General features: G+C 43.2%; 1 protein-coding gene across 4 annotated transcripts in view; it reads right to left on the bottom strand.

The window, feature by feature from the left end:
• ARHGEF3 (Rho guanine nucleotide exchange factor 3) overlaps positions 1-16313 on the bottom strand; it is a 285970-nt gene that overhangs the window by 153887 nt on the left and 115770 nt on the right. Inside the window, exon 1 of one of the 4 annotated variants that reach the window (XM_033132824.1) lies at positions 3363-3518. The exons of the other annotated variants lie outside the window; for them this stretch is intronic. Within the exon in view, the coding sequence (XP_032988715.1) occupies positions 3363-3413 (51 nt within the window). The 5' untranslated portion in view covers positions 3414-3518. Of the gene's footprint in view, positions 1-3362; positions 3519-16313 lie in introns of those variants that run through there. 4 annotated transcript variants of the gene reach the window in all.

Genomic DNA, 16313 nt, shown 5'->3' on the forward strand with positions numbered 1-16313 from the left:
ACTGCTTAGGATAAGCCTAAGTTTAAAAAAAAAAAAAAAAGTAGATAATTTAAAGAAAAACAGTAAGTGAAAAATAACAGTACAAGTGCTATGTGGATATGCGAAACATGACTGAAGTTTAGGAAACACTGATCCATTTCAAGTCTCAGTTTCCTACAAATCACAATCACAATCATAGCTAGAAGTTTTGAGCACCGATGAAATGTACCATCTTGAGAGTTCCACAGAGATAGTATTTTATAAACTCCTCAGAGTATCTGAGGTAAATACTATCGTCATTTCCATTTTGCAGATGAGGTAACTGAGGCCCAAAGAGGTAAGACACTTGCCCAAGGTCAAGTGGCAGTGGATTTGGACTGAGACTGTCAACCATCCAGGACCCAGGTTATTAAGAGCGATCTCTATTGGAGAACCCAGTACTCAGGGAAGTCCAGCATTGCCCAAGGTTAACTGCAAAACCTAGAACTTGAACCCCAAACTCCTGACTCCTAGCCCAGTGCTCCACGAGCAACACTTTGGCAAAAGCCCCTGGAATTTATGACAGGGGCTAGATAGGGTCTGCAAGAAACAAGGGAGAGAAGTGGTAAACTCCACAAAATAAGACTTGGAAGGGAAGAGACTGGGACATAAACAAAACTGCCAAAGGGAGTCAGGTGCTCAAGGGAGGAGCAGAAGCTACAATAGGGACAAAGTCATTCAGAAAAAGAGGGCTGACAGAGCAAGGGTTGACACATAGGGCTTGCTTCCCGAGCTCTTCCCAAGAGACCCACCCACCCTGATCAGCATCAGGAAGTGGTTTCCCTAAGTGACATCCACAGTCTATATTTAAGTCCTAGAGTCACCCATTGTTTCTGTCCTGGTGGACCCTTGGGGTCACCACCCTGACCTTGCCCTCTCCGAGTCATACTTCTGAGTGTTCCATCAAGAGAAGACTTTTTAGGATCTGGTTTGAATCAACTTCCCCTTCCATGGCTCCCACTTGGCGTTCTGGGCAAGCTGTAAAAACATGGCTGGAATTGGGACTTCACAATGAAGTACTGACTTTCCGTGGAATATGCTGCTTCCTTCCCTCTACCATATCAAACCAGGACCACGCTGATCACAGGACATAAGAAGTTTCTCAGCCCTGTTACTAAGCCCTTCCATACTAAGGAGTCATTTTTCTGGTAGCTACCAACACATTCTGTGGTCAATGAGAGCTGGGCCACGGATCACGTTTGCTGAGTGCTGACTGTACCAGGCACTGTATGAGGCATTTCATTTATTCCTCATGACAACGCTATAAGGCAGACACTACTTATCCCCATTTTACAGAAGAGGAAACACATTCAGAGAGGTTTGGGAACATGCATAGGATTGCATGGCGAGTAAGAGGCAAAGCTGGGACTCAAATTTACATTCATGTGGTTCTACAAGCCATGCCCTTAACCACTGCACTCAACCATTTCTCCACAGATACAGAACCACCTTGGCCAACTCTCAGAGGATGAATTTATGAGATCTGTAGAGGGTTTCTCTCCTGCCTTCCTCTCCCTCCACATCCAGTTACCAACTGCCCCTCCCATACCCAGCCCTAATTCCTCCAAATCCTTTCTCTGGAGATTCTCAGAGCCAAGCAATAAAAATTCAATTAATATTTTCAAGAGCAGAATAACAGTCAGTAATCAGCCAGACAATTACAATTTGAATTCTAGTTGATATCATTTGGGAAAATGTGCTTAAAAACACTCATTAAATCATTTGACTTTGAAATACAGAGCTGTGAGAACTATTTTTGACTTTTTGGGCAAGTATCTGCATATCTAAGATTCACATCAGAGCTAACGTGAGTTTAGAGACATCTCCATTTGACAGGTGGAGAAACTGAGTTCAGAGAAGCAGTGACTTGTCATCGATGCCTCCAATGTAGGTGTTAATTGGACTACAGCAAACATCCACCAAAACAGGTTGATCTGCCAAAGGACTGGGTAGCAGAGTGTCACTGAAGATGCTGCATGTGACAGGAGATGTAGAAAGGTCCCCATCATTCAAATCACCATGTAATGCCTAATGGCTAAGAATGTCATTTCCGGATCCATTCTGCCTGAATTTGAAGTCTGAGCCACTACTAACCAGCTAGATAATGGTGGGCAAATTAAATTATCTACCATGTCTAAGCCTCAGTTTTACCATCTGCAAAAAGGGGATAACAATAATAGCCAACCCCCAAGGTACTGTAACAATTTCAAGAGCTAATGCAAATCAAGTGCTTAGAAACATGAAAAATATCTCCTGTTAGCTATTATTATATTATTTTCTATTAATGTCGCATTAACTATCACTGAAATGTAGTAAATCATTTAAAATGTTATCAATTTGTATATCTCAAAGGCTCAAATATTATTCTTTATCAGGTGAACAAACAGCTAGGTGAGTGAGATGGGAAAGGAACGAGATAGTGAAACCACCCAAATCACATGAAAAGATTAAAAATGTCTGTCTATAATTGTCATGTACAAGAGTTGGAACAGCATTACAAAAATCAGGTTCAGAAACAATTCTGAGGAGAGGAATAGGAAAAGCAATGGGCATTTCCTTCAGAAAATAGTTTTGACTTATCCAAAGCTTTAATACCTACCCATAAACAAACAAACAAATAAAAGGGACAGAGAGAGTAAGCTGCAAGGCTCCTAACCATTCTTCAGCCCAGAAAAATATAATACTTCCAGCAGCTCCTTCCAAAATAACCCAAACCAGGCACCAACACTCTTAATGAGAACACCAGCGAGTCTGAGTCTCCCGATATTATCTGACTTCATCTTCCCAATGATGAATACATTCAAAACACCAGGTTTACTTTAAGGAAACCTATAAAAAAAAGTTGCTCCAAGCAGAATGAACTTCCAAACTGAGTTCAGCCATTTTCCAGTCGAAAGAAGAGTTTGGAAATCCAGTTTGTGATCAAAACAAAACAGAAGGCAGATGCATCCTTTCCCCTCTTTTTTCCTTCTCATTAACTGAAAACAGGACTCAAAAAAATTACTAGCACCATGCAGCAAAGAGTGAAAAAGATCCACCTCCCCTTGCTCTCCTCCAATCACAGATAGTGAAGGACGCGCTGACAGCTAGGCACTCCACTAACTCACCATCTCCACCGAGCACAACCATTTGTGGTCTTAAACATAGTTCTTTTCTGATTCATACTAAAGTGAGGCAGAAGCCTGCCTCCATCCCAGGCATTTTTAACAGCAGTACCCTACTAGTTTCTCAGGAGGTAAAAAGAGAGCTGTACCCTCCCACACCTCAGCTCCTGACACCGCCCAGCTAGACTTGGGTGGGACTCGGGAGCTGGTCCACCCCCGGCTCAGTTGTAGGGAGCTTACCTGAGCATGGACAAAGAAGCAACACCACACCATGGGGCGCTCCGGCCTCATCCACCCAGAGTCCCCTGTCCTAACTGTGGCGGAGTCCTGTGGACAGGATACTCTGAGCAGAGTAGAGCATGGTTTCACCGAAGGAACTCCTCCCCCCCACTTGGGCTGCATGACAGGAAGTGACAGGGGGGGCCATCAGTTACAAGTGTCAGAAGCTGAGAACCTCATCAGCCAAGAGCTCTCCATCTCTGGTGGTTTCTTTGCCTGCCTGCTGCTGCTTTTTCAGAGCACCAAGCCTTTTGGCATTCATAGGCACACCAGAAATGCAGTTTCTGGCTTACAATCCCCAGCCTGTAACAACTAAACAATGCTCACTGGGTCCCCACCTAAAGCCGTGCTGCGCATTCTGGCAGTTCTAAAGAGTTTGCTGCTAGGACATCATGCCTCAAATCTGGAGTTTTGCAGACACAAACACTGCAGGGAAATGAAGAAGGAACACTGGGAGGAGAGTTTGAGGTGTTCAAGGAAGAACCGGTAGTCGACTTGCACTTCACCCAAGTCAGCAGCCCTGCCTGGGATACAGCGCCCGCACAGCGCCCGCACTATTGCATAGCAACTCAATAGATGAGAGTGGTGGTAAACACAACACCCACCCATGTTTCTTTTTTTCTCCGGCAAAGCTTCTCTTTAGAGCCCCTTCAAAATAGCTACTTCTAGACACCTCCCTTTCAGCTTTTCACGTGGATAACAAGAGGTCCTACTCTCTTCTCAGAGTTATTATGGAAATAATTCACAGTTGACATTTCTCATTTTATGAACTGGAGATCTCACCAGACTGAACACCTTGCCCCTGTCCCCTGCCTTTTACAAAACACAGACTTCTTGGGTGAGATAGATGGTCTGACAGCAAACCACAAGGTTTCAGATGAAAACTATGCCCTGTTCAATCTCTCCCCACAAACAAGTCAACACGCTTACCCTCCTACACAGCTGCAGTGGGTCTCAAATCCAGGGAGATATAGCTCCAGTGTAGCTTTCAGTAACTTTTATTTTTCAGTTCTCTATTGGGGTAGTAGTTGATTTGCAAAAATCTTTCTAATTGCAACTAATAGCTGCAAAGATTCAGCCCAAGGTCTTCCAAAATGTTCTTACAAACGTGTAGATTTTTAAGAGCCTTTGCCTGTCTCAGCCCTGAGTAAAGTGGGGGGCTCAGCAAAGACAGAGGGTTCATTTGAACAAGAGTCAATCCAAGACTCAATTTCAGAGCTTACAGGAAAGCAGCGCTCCCCATTCTCTCAGGCCAGCGGCAGGACCTCTGAAGAGTGCCTTCTGCCCCATCGACACAAGGGATGTACCAGGCTCTGGTACAAAGATGAACCGTGAGGACCGAGAATAAAAGAATTGTTGCCAGGAACTTGCAAAAAGTGTTCAGGGAGGCAAAAAATAACCAAGCCTGGCAAATTCATTTTTTATGGGGATCAAGTCTGGGAAGACTTCTCAGAACAAGAGCCACAGGGCAGAATTCTGACGGGTGTTCTAGGCAGCAGAACAACGAGGACAACCGCAGTGAGAGGCACAACCACAGAGCGGTTTGGAAGAAAAGCAAATGCTTTGAAAGCTCTGCTCAGAGGCGTGGGTCTTGCTTCAAGGAGCATGGGGGGTGGGGTGGGGTCCCATCTGTTTGGAGAAAAAAGGAAGTGAAATCATTGTGAAAATGGTCAGGACTTTCAGGCATGCATCTGGTTCACCTTGAGACCCATAAGTGGTACCTAACAGGTCTGGCACCCAGGAAACAGGCAGTAATGTGTGCAAATCAGACTGGTGTCCACAAAAGGTGAGTTTCAGCTCATCCTTGCCATCCCCTATTTCCCAAAGCCTGACTCCCCACAAAGCAAGGTAGCTGGCGCAGGAGTAGGGGTGGCGGTGGAAATAGGTGTAGGGGAAGGGAGGGGAAGGGAGGCTTTCCTAAAAAGTCCTCTTGCTTTAGCCTCCTGTATAGAAAGGGTCCTGAATTTATACAGGTCTGTAAACAACCTGAGATTAGTCAGCTTTGGTGGCAGTTCAGCTAATGAAGAATGTCAATCCCCTGAGGATCAATGGAGGTTCCCACAGCCCAGCCCCTCATCTCCTGGAGGATTTTCCAACAAGCCACCCTGTGGAGCCTCAGTGGCCAACCCCAGTGAGGATTCAAAGGAAATGTGAGACGACCCCTAGAGTTTCTTTTTCTGAGGGAGGGAGGACACATTCAAAAGAACTAATCCTGGAATGATTAAGCCTAACTTCCGGCTGTTGACTGTGAAGGAGAGAGAACTGAAACCCGTGGGCTGCAGCACTTCGTGGAAGAGGTGAAACTTGAGTGGGCTCCAGGTCAGGTAGCAATGGAGGAGGGAGGAAGGAAGGGAGAACCAGCAGACGCCCTGGCAGGGAGAAAGGGGCACAACCTGCACAAAGGAAGGAAAGAGGAGGGCATGGCCATTTCCTCTGATGCCCTGCTTTGACCAGAAGCAAGAACTCCAGTAATGAATCGGTCCACATACAAGGCATCTCAGAGGAGCATTTCAATAACAAGAGGCTCCTGCCCCGAAGGATTCAAGTCCATTTTGAGCTTTATCATGAGAGCTTATAAAGGAACACTCCAATCCCACTTCCCAAAATGTGATTTAATAGCCATGCTAAAACCAGATGTAGATAAAGGGGTCACAAACCCAAATGCTTTTAAGGGAGTAAGGCACCTGAGAGGAAAGCCTGGGTGGGCACTGGGGCATCACCCACAGTGGCTGCCTTAGGTCAGGTCCTGCTTATTGGGGTCTCAAAGGACTATTGGCCCAGGGTGACTAGACATTACAGTTTTTCAAAAGAAGCTATGCATTCCAGGTTTTATATAAAATCTTTTGAAATGCTGGCATCCACATCATTTTGTTTTTTTTAAATTCTATACAGGCCACACAAAATGCAATGTGCGCTAGCTGGATTTCACCGAGGGGCCACCAGTTTGCAACCTCTGGTGGCAATCTTTCTAGACATTTCCTTCTGAAAACATGACATAAGTTGCTGTGTGTTACATTTTGGTTTTTTTGGGTTTTTTGGTGTTTTTTTCCAAAAATGGCATGATGGCACTATGCTACCCCTTGCTTTTTTCACTTAACATCCAGGGCATCTTTCTACATCATACAGACCATCTACACCATACTACAGAGTATCCCATGGTATGGAAATACTTTACTTAATTCATTAGCCCCTACCCTGTGAACATTCAACAATAGTATTAAAGATACAGTTGAAATGTCGCCTCTCAGTTTCTCATTCCTCGTACCTCTGGCAAAGTTGAGAACATAAGTCATGACGAAAGTGCACCTGTGAGCAGATATTAAAACCTTCCAAAACCACAATTACTGAAACCATAAATGGTGTCTGTGGGTCTCTGAGGTTTTAGTATGAGGACTTACCATGAATTTGATCTTCACAACTGTCATACTATTACCTCTACTGTACAGACTTTTAAAAAACTGAGACAAACAGGTGGTGTGAGCCTGCAAGAGAGCCAAGAGGTGTCGGAGTCAGGAGTGGAGCCCAAGCAGGGTGGGGGGCTGACTTCAAAGCTCCTGCTACATGGATACGGCCCAGCCCCCAGAACAGATAACCAGACACCTACCCTAGGATCTTCAAGAATTTGACATACGGCAAATATTGGACCACAAACCACTGGAAGAGAGAAGAATTACTAACAAATGGCACAATTCACTTCTTTGGGGGGAAAAAAAGTGCCTCATTTTAAGGCCTTTCTTCACACTCATCCAAAATATATTCTACATAGATTACAGTGGAGTAGTGAAAAGCAAAATACAAACCTATGAAACTCTGGGGGTGTAGGTTCTCAGGGTACAATATTTTTCTTTAGGTATGCAGAGCTGAATGATTACATATTTACACGTGGGAAACTGCCTGTAAGGCACCTTATGATGCAAAAACTGGCACCTGTTCCCCCTCACCTGATTAAATAACCATACTTGTGACAACCTCTCATTGGACTCCAAAAGGTCTAGAGTCAAAATGCAGACCTAGCTCAGGTACCACCACATGCTTCCTTGTGTCACTGGAACTCAAAGTGATGTATTTCCTGTGTCGTTATTCTATATACCTAAGCACATTTTCTGCTGAGAAGTTTCTAGTAGTTTTCTCACCAAAAATATCGTAAGAAACATATTCATTAGGTTTGTGATAAGTTCATTTACATAAAACAAAATGGTGAGACTTACTTCTTCATTAAAAGTTGGTGAGCAAAGATTTGAATATTCGTCCTGAAATCATAAATGCCAGAGCCCAAAATTACAGAGCTCCCATATTAATTTACTATTTATTATTTCAGTCAGCCAGTTAGTTGTTCCCAGAAATTATCCCTGTAGAGATGCCTGGAGTCAAAATAAAGATGAGAAAATGATTAATAAAATGATTTCTGCTTTAATATATATTTTAACTCAGAAAATCAGTTTGTCAAGAGTTGATTTGTGATATAAGCAAATTACTTTTTAAAATCCTGAGTATTCAAGTGTTGGGCATACCACCCCCCTCACATTCAGATTTTCTAATTCTAATAAATTTTGACAGTAAGTCTCATTTCCAGGTAAGGAAGCTCTTGGGTTGATAGATATCAACTAATCAGATAGATATCAAGTAATCAGTTATTAAACCTTTCTTTTTCCCTAGGAATTGGGCAGAGGTCAGCCACCCACTAGAGTTTCACTTTTAACTGACAGTATAACGTAGAGGACCTGACAGTCCTTTGAAAAAGCTGTAAGCTGTAGTCAGGGTGTTCTTGTGTCTCAGAAATAAACTGAAGGAGCTTATTTGCAGGCGCCCCAGTCTGTTCCAGGTGGAAATTCTTCAGGCCGTCCTTGTGCTTGTGTAAAGGAGGCCAGGCCCGTGGCAGCTTCATCAGAACATGGCTTTCCTTATGTTTCATTTGCTTTTTAAAATAGCTGTCTATGTATCGTTTGCCTAAATAATGTGAAGAATTTGGTTATAATAAAAGTTCAGATTTGTTTAGAGAGAAGAAATACAGTGTTCAAATTATTGCTTGTAAAAAAAAAACCCAGCAAGATAAGCACTCAAGATTAGCCCCGATTAGCAGTCTGGTACGACTTCCATATTCAAGCCTCATTTATTTTTAGTTCTCATGTTGAAACCACAGATGAAGACTTTTCTATTTATTCATTCTTGACCTTGGGCAGGCCCGTCTGCTCCCACATTCTTCTCATCATTTTGGAATCTTGTTGAGCTGGGATATTAAGCAGGGCTCTAGAAGAGCATCAACATTTTCAGATGGTCAGAGTCTCTTGAGTTAAATTACCTTGTGTCTAATCGACCCTGGCCTGAAGTGGGGTGTGGACACCTCCCCCCCCCCTTTTATCCATGGTTCATAGAGAGGGGGCAGAGTAGTTGTTCAAGTTTTTATTGGATTAACCATACTTTTAGCACTGAGGAGTAGATATAAAAACATTCAATAAAAGTGTGTGACCGCAAGTAAACTCCCTGGCTCTGAATACAGAGGGTGCCAAAAAAATGTGTACACATTTTAAGAAAGCAAAACTGTATTAACTGTAATACTCGATATATACCAATAACAAAAGATGACTACAAGTCACATTTGACTTCTGCAATTACAAGAGGTGCTCAAAGCGGTTACCATCAGCATCCAGACTCTTCTGATTATGGTGAACTGCTTGAGCAATGTTGACCAAAGTGTCCACTTGTATACATTCTTTTGGCACCCCCGGTACTTTGAAATTCTTCTTATTTCTCACTGACTTGCTATGCATTATTTCTTCCTGCCAACCTAGTAACACTAAAGAGTGTAACCATACCACTCTTTTCCATGACAGCATAAATTTTTGTATTTTTTTTCAATCTTACCTGAATTTGACAATAGCCTCATGTACCTGTTGGCCACCTGTATGTCTGCTTTGGAAAAATGTCAATTTAGATCTTCTGCCCATTTTTTTAAAATTTAATTGTTTGGGGTTGTTTTGCTATTGAGTTGTATGATTTTTTTTAAACAAATATATTTTGGATCTTAACTCCTTCTTGGATGTATGATTTAAAATTATTTTCTTCCATTTAGTAGGTTGTTTTCATTTTGTTGATGTTTTTCTTTGCTGTGCAGAAGCTTTTTCATTTGATGTAACCCCACTTGTTTATTTTTGCTTTGGTTGCTCTTACTTTTGGTATCAGATTAAAAAAAAAAATCATCATTACAACCTATGTAAGGAGCTTACCGCCTATGTTTTCTTCTAGGACTGAAATAATGAATAGTAAATTAATATGGGAGCTCTGTAATTTTGGGCTCTGGCATTTACTAGTTGAATGACCTGGTAAGTCACTTCTTAACTTCCTGACCCTTAGTTTCCTCATCTGTAAAACGGGAATAATGGAATCATTATTCCTCACACAGTTGTAGAGGAGACCATAGGAATCTAACTGATAAATGTGTGTTAAAGCAGAACAAAAGATAGTGGGACTTTGACGGTCATTATGTTATTCTTTCTATTTTTGTGTAAGTTTAAATTCTTCCATAATAAAGTATTTTTTGAAAGTCAAAAGCACAGTAATAATGTCTTTACTTATTTTTTTTCAAGCAGAAAAGAAAGTTTTTTGGTGTAATTATGGACATTAGTTCAAATTTTCCTCTTAGCAAATTGAAAAGTTGGTACCAAATCTGAAATAGTTTTTCGGGTTTTTTTTGTTTATTTGTTTTTTTAACTCTGATTTGAATGAGAGCTGTCAACAGGGCATCTAATAAGAAAAGGGCCATGGAAATTTGCAATTTCCCATTTCCCCTCTTCCTTTCAATAGGGAAAAAAATAGGAAGGAGGTTAAAACTTAAGTCCTATTTATTTTTTACATGTACAATGCTGACTTCCTTGAAACCTGTGTGCATCTAAAAAGTTCAAAACTTTTATGAAAATACCAAGAGATTGAAAAGTGTGTGTGTACCTATGACTCAGAGCGTTCTTCTGCCTACAGAACAGTGAAAGTGTTTTTATGTTTGTTTGTTTGCTGCATATCCATGTGTACTTGAAGAATAAATACTGTATTGTCACTTTTGATTCAGAAAGGAATCAGCAAAACACTAGAAACCAGCAAACCAAGCAGAAGAATACTCAGAAAATGTTTCCAGCTCCCACGGGATGAAAGCTGATTCTGGCTGGAAGCTCCGTGCCTCCTCCAGTAAGGGCTCTGCCCTGGAGGCTGTCCCTTTAAGTCAGACTTCCTGGTAACACTCAGAGGTTTCCGCATGCAGCTTCCTGGAGACGGTATAAGATAAACAGTAAACTTTGCAGCAAAATCTTGGACAATAAGCCCCATGTGGCCATAACAAGAAGTAATTAATTATAAGCACTGACAATGGCTAGGGCATTTCCAACAGGGATACAAATCTGTGATAAACATGGAAGAAACATGCGATCCCACGCACCTGCACAAACTAAACTAATTTTAAAAGAGTTCCTCGCCTCTTATCAGATTGAGAAATAGTTGCTTCAAAATTTGGCACTATGTATTTTTTAATCATTGTCAAAGAGGAAAAGCAATCAGATCTTTCTTCAAGTACCACCACCTATTAGATGAATGTTGCTGAGGCCAAGTGACTCCACGAGTCACTGCATGTGGCTCCGTGAGGGACATTTATCACCTTCTGGATCCTCTGCAGCTCAACCCCCGTCCTAAGTTTGGGGAAGCTCGAATTCATGAACCAGAGCCCACATTCCACCAAAGGAGATGAGAATAACACTTTCCCAGCCTCCCTTGCAGCTTGGGCACAAGAGTGTGAGCGAGGTTCCACCATTCAGATACTCCCACCCCGACTTGGCATCAGAAGCTGGCATGCAAAACAGCAGGGACACTGCAGACTCTGTTCTGATGAGGATGACGGCAGCTCTTGGAGGCAGCAGTGAGGGCAGACTGAGTAGCCAGGAAGTTGTCCAAGGTGCCAAAGTTTGGCCGCAGTGCTCTAGGGATTTGAACCTACACCTGCAGCGTGGGCTCATTACCACAGTGCTCGTTGAGGCAGGAGTCTGACAGTGACGGAGTGAGCATCACCCACGGTGCAGGCTCTGGGGCCACAGGACAGGACCGGCTCTCACAGAGCCTACAGCCTGGAGCTCCACATTTCCCACCTGGTGTTCCAGCTACTGTCCACGGACCCTCCTGAAGGAAGGAATGCAGCCAGGCACGTGTAAAGATGAGGCAGTGGTCTTTCATTCAACAGAAAAGTACCCAGCTCTGTGCTCAAAGTGTTCAGCAAACGAAAATACCATAGAGGAGCTCACAGGCCAGAGGGTCACAGACCTGAAAACAATGCTTTCTGCTCAACCTGCCACGTGCCATAGCCTTGCAGCACTGGGAACACAGAGGAAGCAGCCAGTGACAATTCTCAGATCTGCCCAGTGAAAGTGCCATTCAAGCAGGTAGTTGGGGATGTGTCGGAGTTGCCTGGCTGAGGGGTGGGGGGGTAGAGCAGAGCAGAGAAGTGGGGAACAGCATGGCCCATTTGGGAAGCGAGGGGATGTTCCAGGGGTCTGTGGAGGGGACAGGGTGGGAAGGCCGGGAGATGAGAAGGTTGGAGCCAGGGTGGGAATTCCAACCCTACACTGTAGAAACTGGGGGACCGGAGCAAGGTTTTCAGCAAGAACAGACACATGACCCGATAGCAATCCTCTTTGGCAGGAACAGAGGCCATGGTTATATAATACTGGTGAGATGTTTTGGTACCCTATTTCTTATGTCTTTTAAATACATCAGTTAAAGGCCAGGAATTATAACAACAAAAACAAAAATTCCACGTCTATGCATCCCAACTCCCTCTCCTTGCTAAATGAGAAGTGAGATCAATTTGCCTTTCCAATGGGAGTTAAGCACAACCATTCCCTCCTGTAATGTGAAATTACACAGAGCTCTCACATCGGTAATTTATGGAGAAAAGAAGGAATTCCCCCGCTACTTGACTTTACAACTCCAATCACCTCTGTCCAGATTCCCCCAGTGCGATAACAAGAACCTCACCTCTGGGTTGTGTCATCATTAAAATGAAAGGCTGATTTTTTTTTTTTTTAAAGCATATACCAGGTTGAGGCACAAAATGCCTCCTGTGTTGAATGAGCATCTGGGGGCTATGGGAGGAGTCCCCAGGAAGACCCCCGAGGGTAGGTGAGACCAGCACATAGTAACAGGCCCTCGGAAATGATATGCTAAGTTTGTAGCCGAGTGGAGAGGTCAGTTGAGCACAGGAGTCAGGAATAGAAATTCTGAGCCAAGCAACCTGGATTCAAACCCCTGTGCTATCACTTATGGTGTGACCTCTGGCAATTTTCTTAACTTCTCTGTGCCTTAGTTTCATCATCTATTTAAGGGAGTTAATAAGAGCACCTGCCACACAGGTCTTTGTGAAGATCTACTAAGTCACTTAGAACAATGCCTGTCACATGATACGTGACAACAGCAGCTTCCTGGAGTCTATATAAGATAATGAATTTTGCAGCAAAATCATGGACAGTAAGCTCCCACGTGGGACAGCAAAAAAGCAATTATAAGTACTGACAATGGCCAGGACATTTCCAATAGGAATGCAAATCTATGCAAATAGCTGTTGCTGCTATCATTATTATACATAATATTTATTATGATATCTAATATACTTATATTTTTAAATATTATAACAAGCAACATTATATAATACAGTAATAGGACGACAGTATTATGATCTATTTTAACCCAATTTAAGAAAGAATTTGTCACCAGAAATTAGGGTTTGAGGAGAGGCGCCCCAGGAGCGGTTGGCTGGGCAGCCCTTGTGCAGTGATTTCTGACCACCCGCAGGCGACACTAATGTAGACTGCAGAGCCAATTTGCTGGGCCAGCGTCTGGGCTCCACCGCATAGGAGCCACCGGCTTGGGAAAGTCACTTAGCCCTTAACGCCTTGATTTCCTCAACTCTGCAAAGGAGGTAACAATAGCACCTGCTTCGCAGCTTGTGCTAAGCACTGGCGCTCAATTTTATATGCGTTTCACACATAATCTTCCTACAACCCTGTGAATCGCATACAATTATAATATCCATTTTACATATGAGAAAAGCCATGTCTCAGAGCCATTAATTAAATCACCAAAGGGCACCCAGCTAGACTGACACCAAGGAAATCCAGCACTCTAAGCCAGCCCTCAGTTCTGCAGACCCATGAAGCATGAGAAGGATGCACCACAGCTCCTCTGCAGGACGAAAGGGGTAACTAATGAGTGCACAGGAATTACCCTTAAGAAGGGTGTTTTCCCATTGCAGATCTCTGCCTTTATGGTAATTGCTAGGAAGTGAAATTACCCCTTGTTGAGCACCTACTATGCACCAGGCACTGTGCCAAGTGTCCTATCACATCATCGCCATCTCACCACCATGACAACCCTCCAAGGCAAGGACTGGAGGACACTGAGGCTCAGAAAGGTTGAGTCCCTAGTCCACGGTCACAGAGCTTGTCTGTGGCACCCCATTACACTTCTGGGTTTGTCCTACTCCCACTCAGACTTGGAGACAGTCTCTGAAAACACCCCTTAATGTCCTTCAAGTACCCCTCTCCCCCTCATTACCTCCCACTCTGAAAGCACAAAGCTGCTTATTCTGCAACAGGATAATGACCACAGGGGCCGAGCAGGACTGTAGCACAAACCATAATTATTGCAGACAACAATTTGCATTCCAAATCTGAAATGTGCTCAGGGCCTCACTTGAGCCCTGTAATCAGCTTAGCCTCTACCCAAATCTCTCTCGAAATGAAGACATGGTCGAACTTAGCCACAGTGGGGTTTGGAAAATATTCCTCTGCCCCCAGCAAACTGCCACCTGAAGAAAAACCATGCTGAGAAAGGGCCAGGGCTGAGTGGGATTTTTAAACCCCCAAGAGGTCAAATTCCTCTGTCGCAGAACAAAGAAAACAGCAGCCCGGACAGTGGACGAGCACGGAAAGACCGGTAAATAATTAAAGGCAGGAAATGCATTATATAATACACGGGCCTTGGTGGGAGGCGGAATGGACACCCTTCCCTCCTTTATCACAAGTTGCTGTCTTACTTATGAGTCACATCTCAGGGTGGGGTGGCCTTGCTGCCTGGGACAACACAGGACACCTGCGAGATCAGCAAAAGGCTATGCATAGCATAAGAAAAAAAATATACCCTCTGAATCACAGAAAGAATTCCAGCAAGATCTCTACATGGACAAAGAATTCTATGATTTGTGTGCTCCCAGATGGGAAGGAGGGTGCGGAGAGGGTTGTGGGGGTTATACCAGGATTTTCAACCCTGCCTGTGGCCTCTTTTACGATACCTGAATCAGAAGGATTTGTACTAATAATTTGGGTTCCAAGCGGCTAAAGTCCTGGGTACTGATAAATGGAATTCACCGTAGCCCTACTTTCTTTTACTAGAGGAAAAGGACAAACCACATGTCAATATCTGTCACCTCAAATCCTGACTGAAGGCTTTCACATGAAACCTCTACTGAGGTGACTCTATCTGTAAGCTGAAAGTGGACGGCCCTAAAAATCAGAGTCTCTCAACCTTTAATGTATCACAGATCACCTAGGGAGCTTGATAAAATACAGATTTTGATTCAGGTCTGAGGTACGCCCTGAGATTCTGCATTTCTAACAAGCTCCCAGATGCTGTTGCTGCTACTGACCCATGGATCACACTTTGAGAACCTTTGCTAGGAGACATGTTAGTGGCTTAAGCAGACTGAAAAAAATGGTTATCCCCTATGTTTCACAGTCATATGTCCAGTGGTGACTTCGTTCTAAGAGCAAAGAAGTAAACTCAAACACTGTATCTTTAAAGTTCTTGTTTCCAAGTTATCCCCTTGGTGGTTAATAGGATGACTGCTCTTGAAAGAAAACCTTGCTTAGATGTTATTAACTAGGAAAAATCCAACAGATCTTCCCTTGGCCAAAGTTTCTTTGCCTTTTTTTTTGTTTGTTTGTTTTTGTTTTTTTCAATTACAGTTAGCATTCAATATTATATTACTTTCAGGTGTACAGGACAGTGGTTAGACATTTACATACGAGGTGATCCCCCTATAAGTCTAGTACCCACCCGACACCATATATAGTTATTACCATATTGTTGACTATCTTCCTTATGCTGTCCTTTACATCCCCATGACTATTTTGTAACTGTCTTGGCCAAAGTTTCTGGAATAGCCCTGGATCCTCCGAGGTTCAAAGGACCAGAAGCATTCAAGGACAACGTAGCTGAGTATACTGCCTTCACCAGCATTCTTTCCCTGATGCTTCTCTTAAGGACAGATGCAACATATTTCAAACAGAGCTCTGTTTGGAAACTGCTGTATAATCAATAGCATGGAGCACTGAGCCTCTTCGGGACCTGAGCATTGCCTCATCAGTCACAGGCTGCCCCTTCCCAACCAGACAGACACCTTTAATAAAATCATTCAACTAATCCAACACATATTTTTTTTTTAGACTGGCTGGAGCTGGATGCCCTGTCCTATTATGCAAACAGTACACAATGAATTGCTGATAGCATCTCTTCACCATTGGCAACATAAACACAGCCAGGCCAACAGAAATGAGCCCAGTGGCTGTAAGCAACAATAGTTGCATAAGTTTGTTTAAATGAACACAACTAACAACAGGTGAAAATGTTTTTATCTCCTCCTGTTGGTAAACTAGAGACTTTTGAGATTGAGTTCTTCTAGAAATAAAACCAGCGTCAAGTATAAGAAACAAAAGGCAGCTGAGTGGAGAACACCCAGAAAACCAACTTTATGCTTCTTCCGGAAACACACACAGACACAGATCTTTGAAATAACTAGAACTACTAAAACCAAATTAATTGACTTATTTGCATTGTCTATTTACTACCTCTCAGTAAGCATTTTCTTTCCTATTCTTGTCCATT

This window comes from Rhinolophus ferrumequinum, chromosome 17, assembly GCF_004115265.2.
Source record: "Rhinolophus ferrumequinum isolate MPI-CBG mRhiFer1 chromosome 17, mRhiFer1_v1.p, whole genome shotgun sequence".
In the NCBI taxonomy this organism is placed as follows: domain Eukaryota; kingdom Metazoa; phylum Chordata; class Mammalia; order Chiroptera; family Rhinolophidae; genus Rhinolophus; species Rhinolophus ferrumequinum.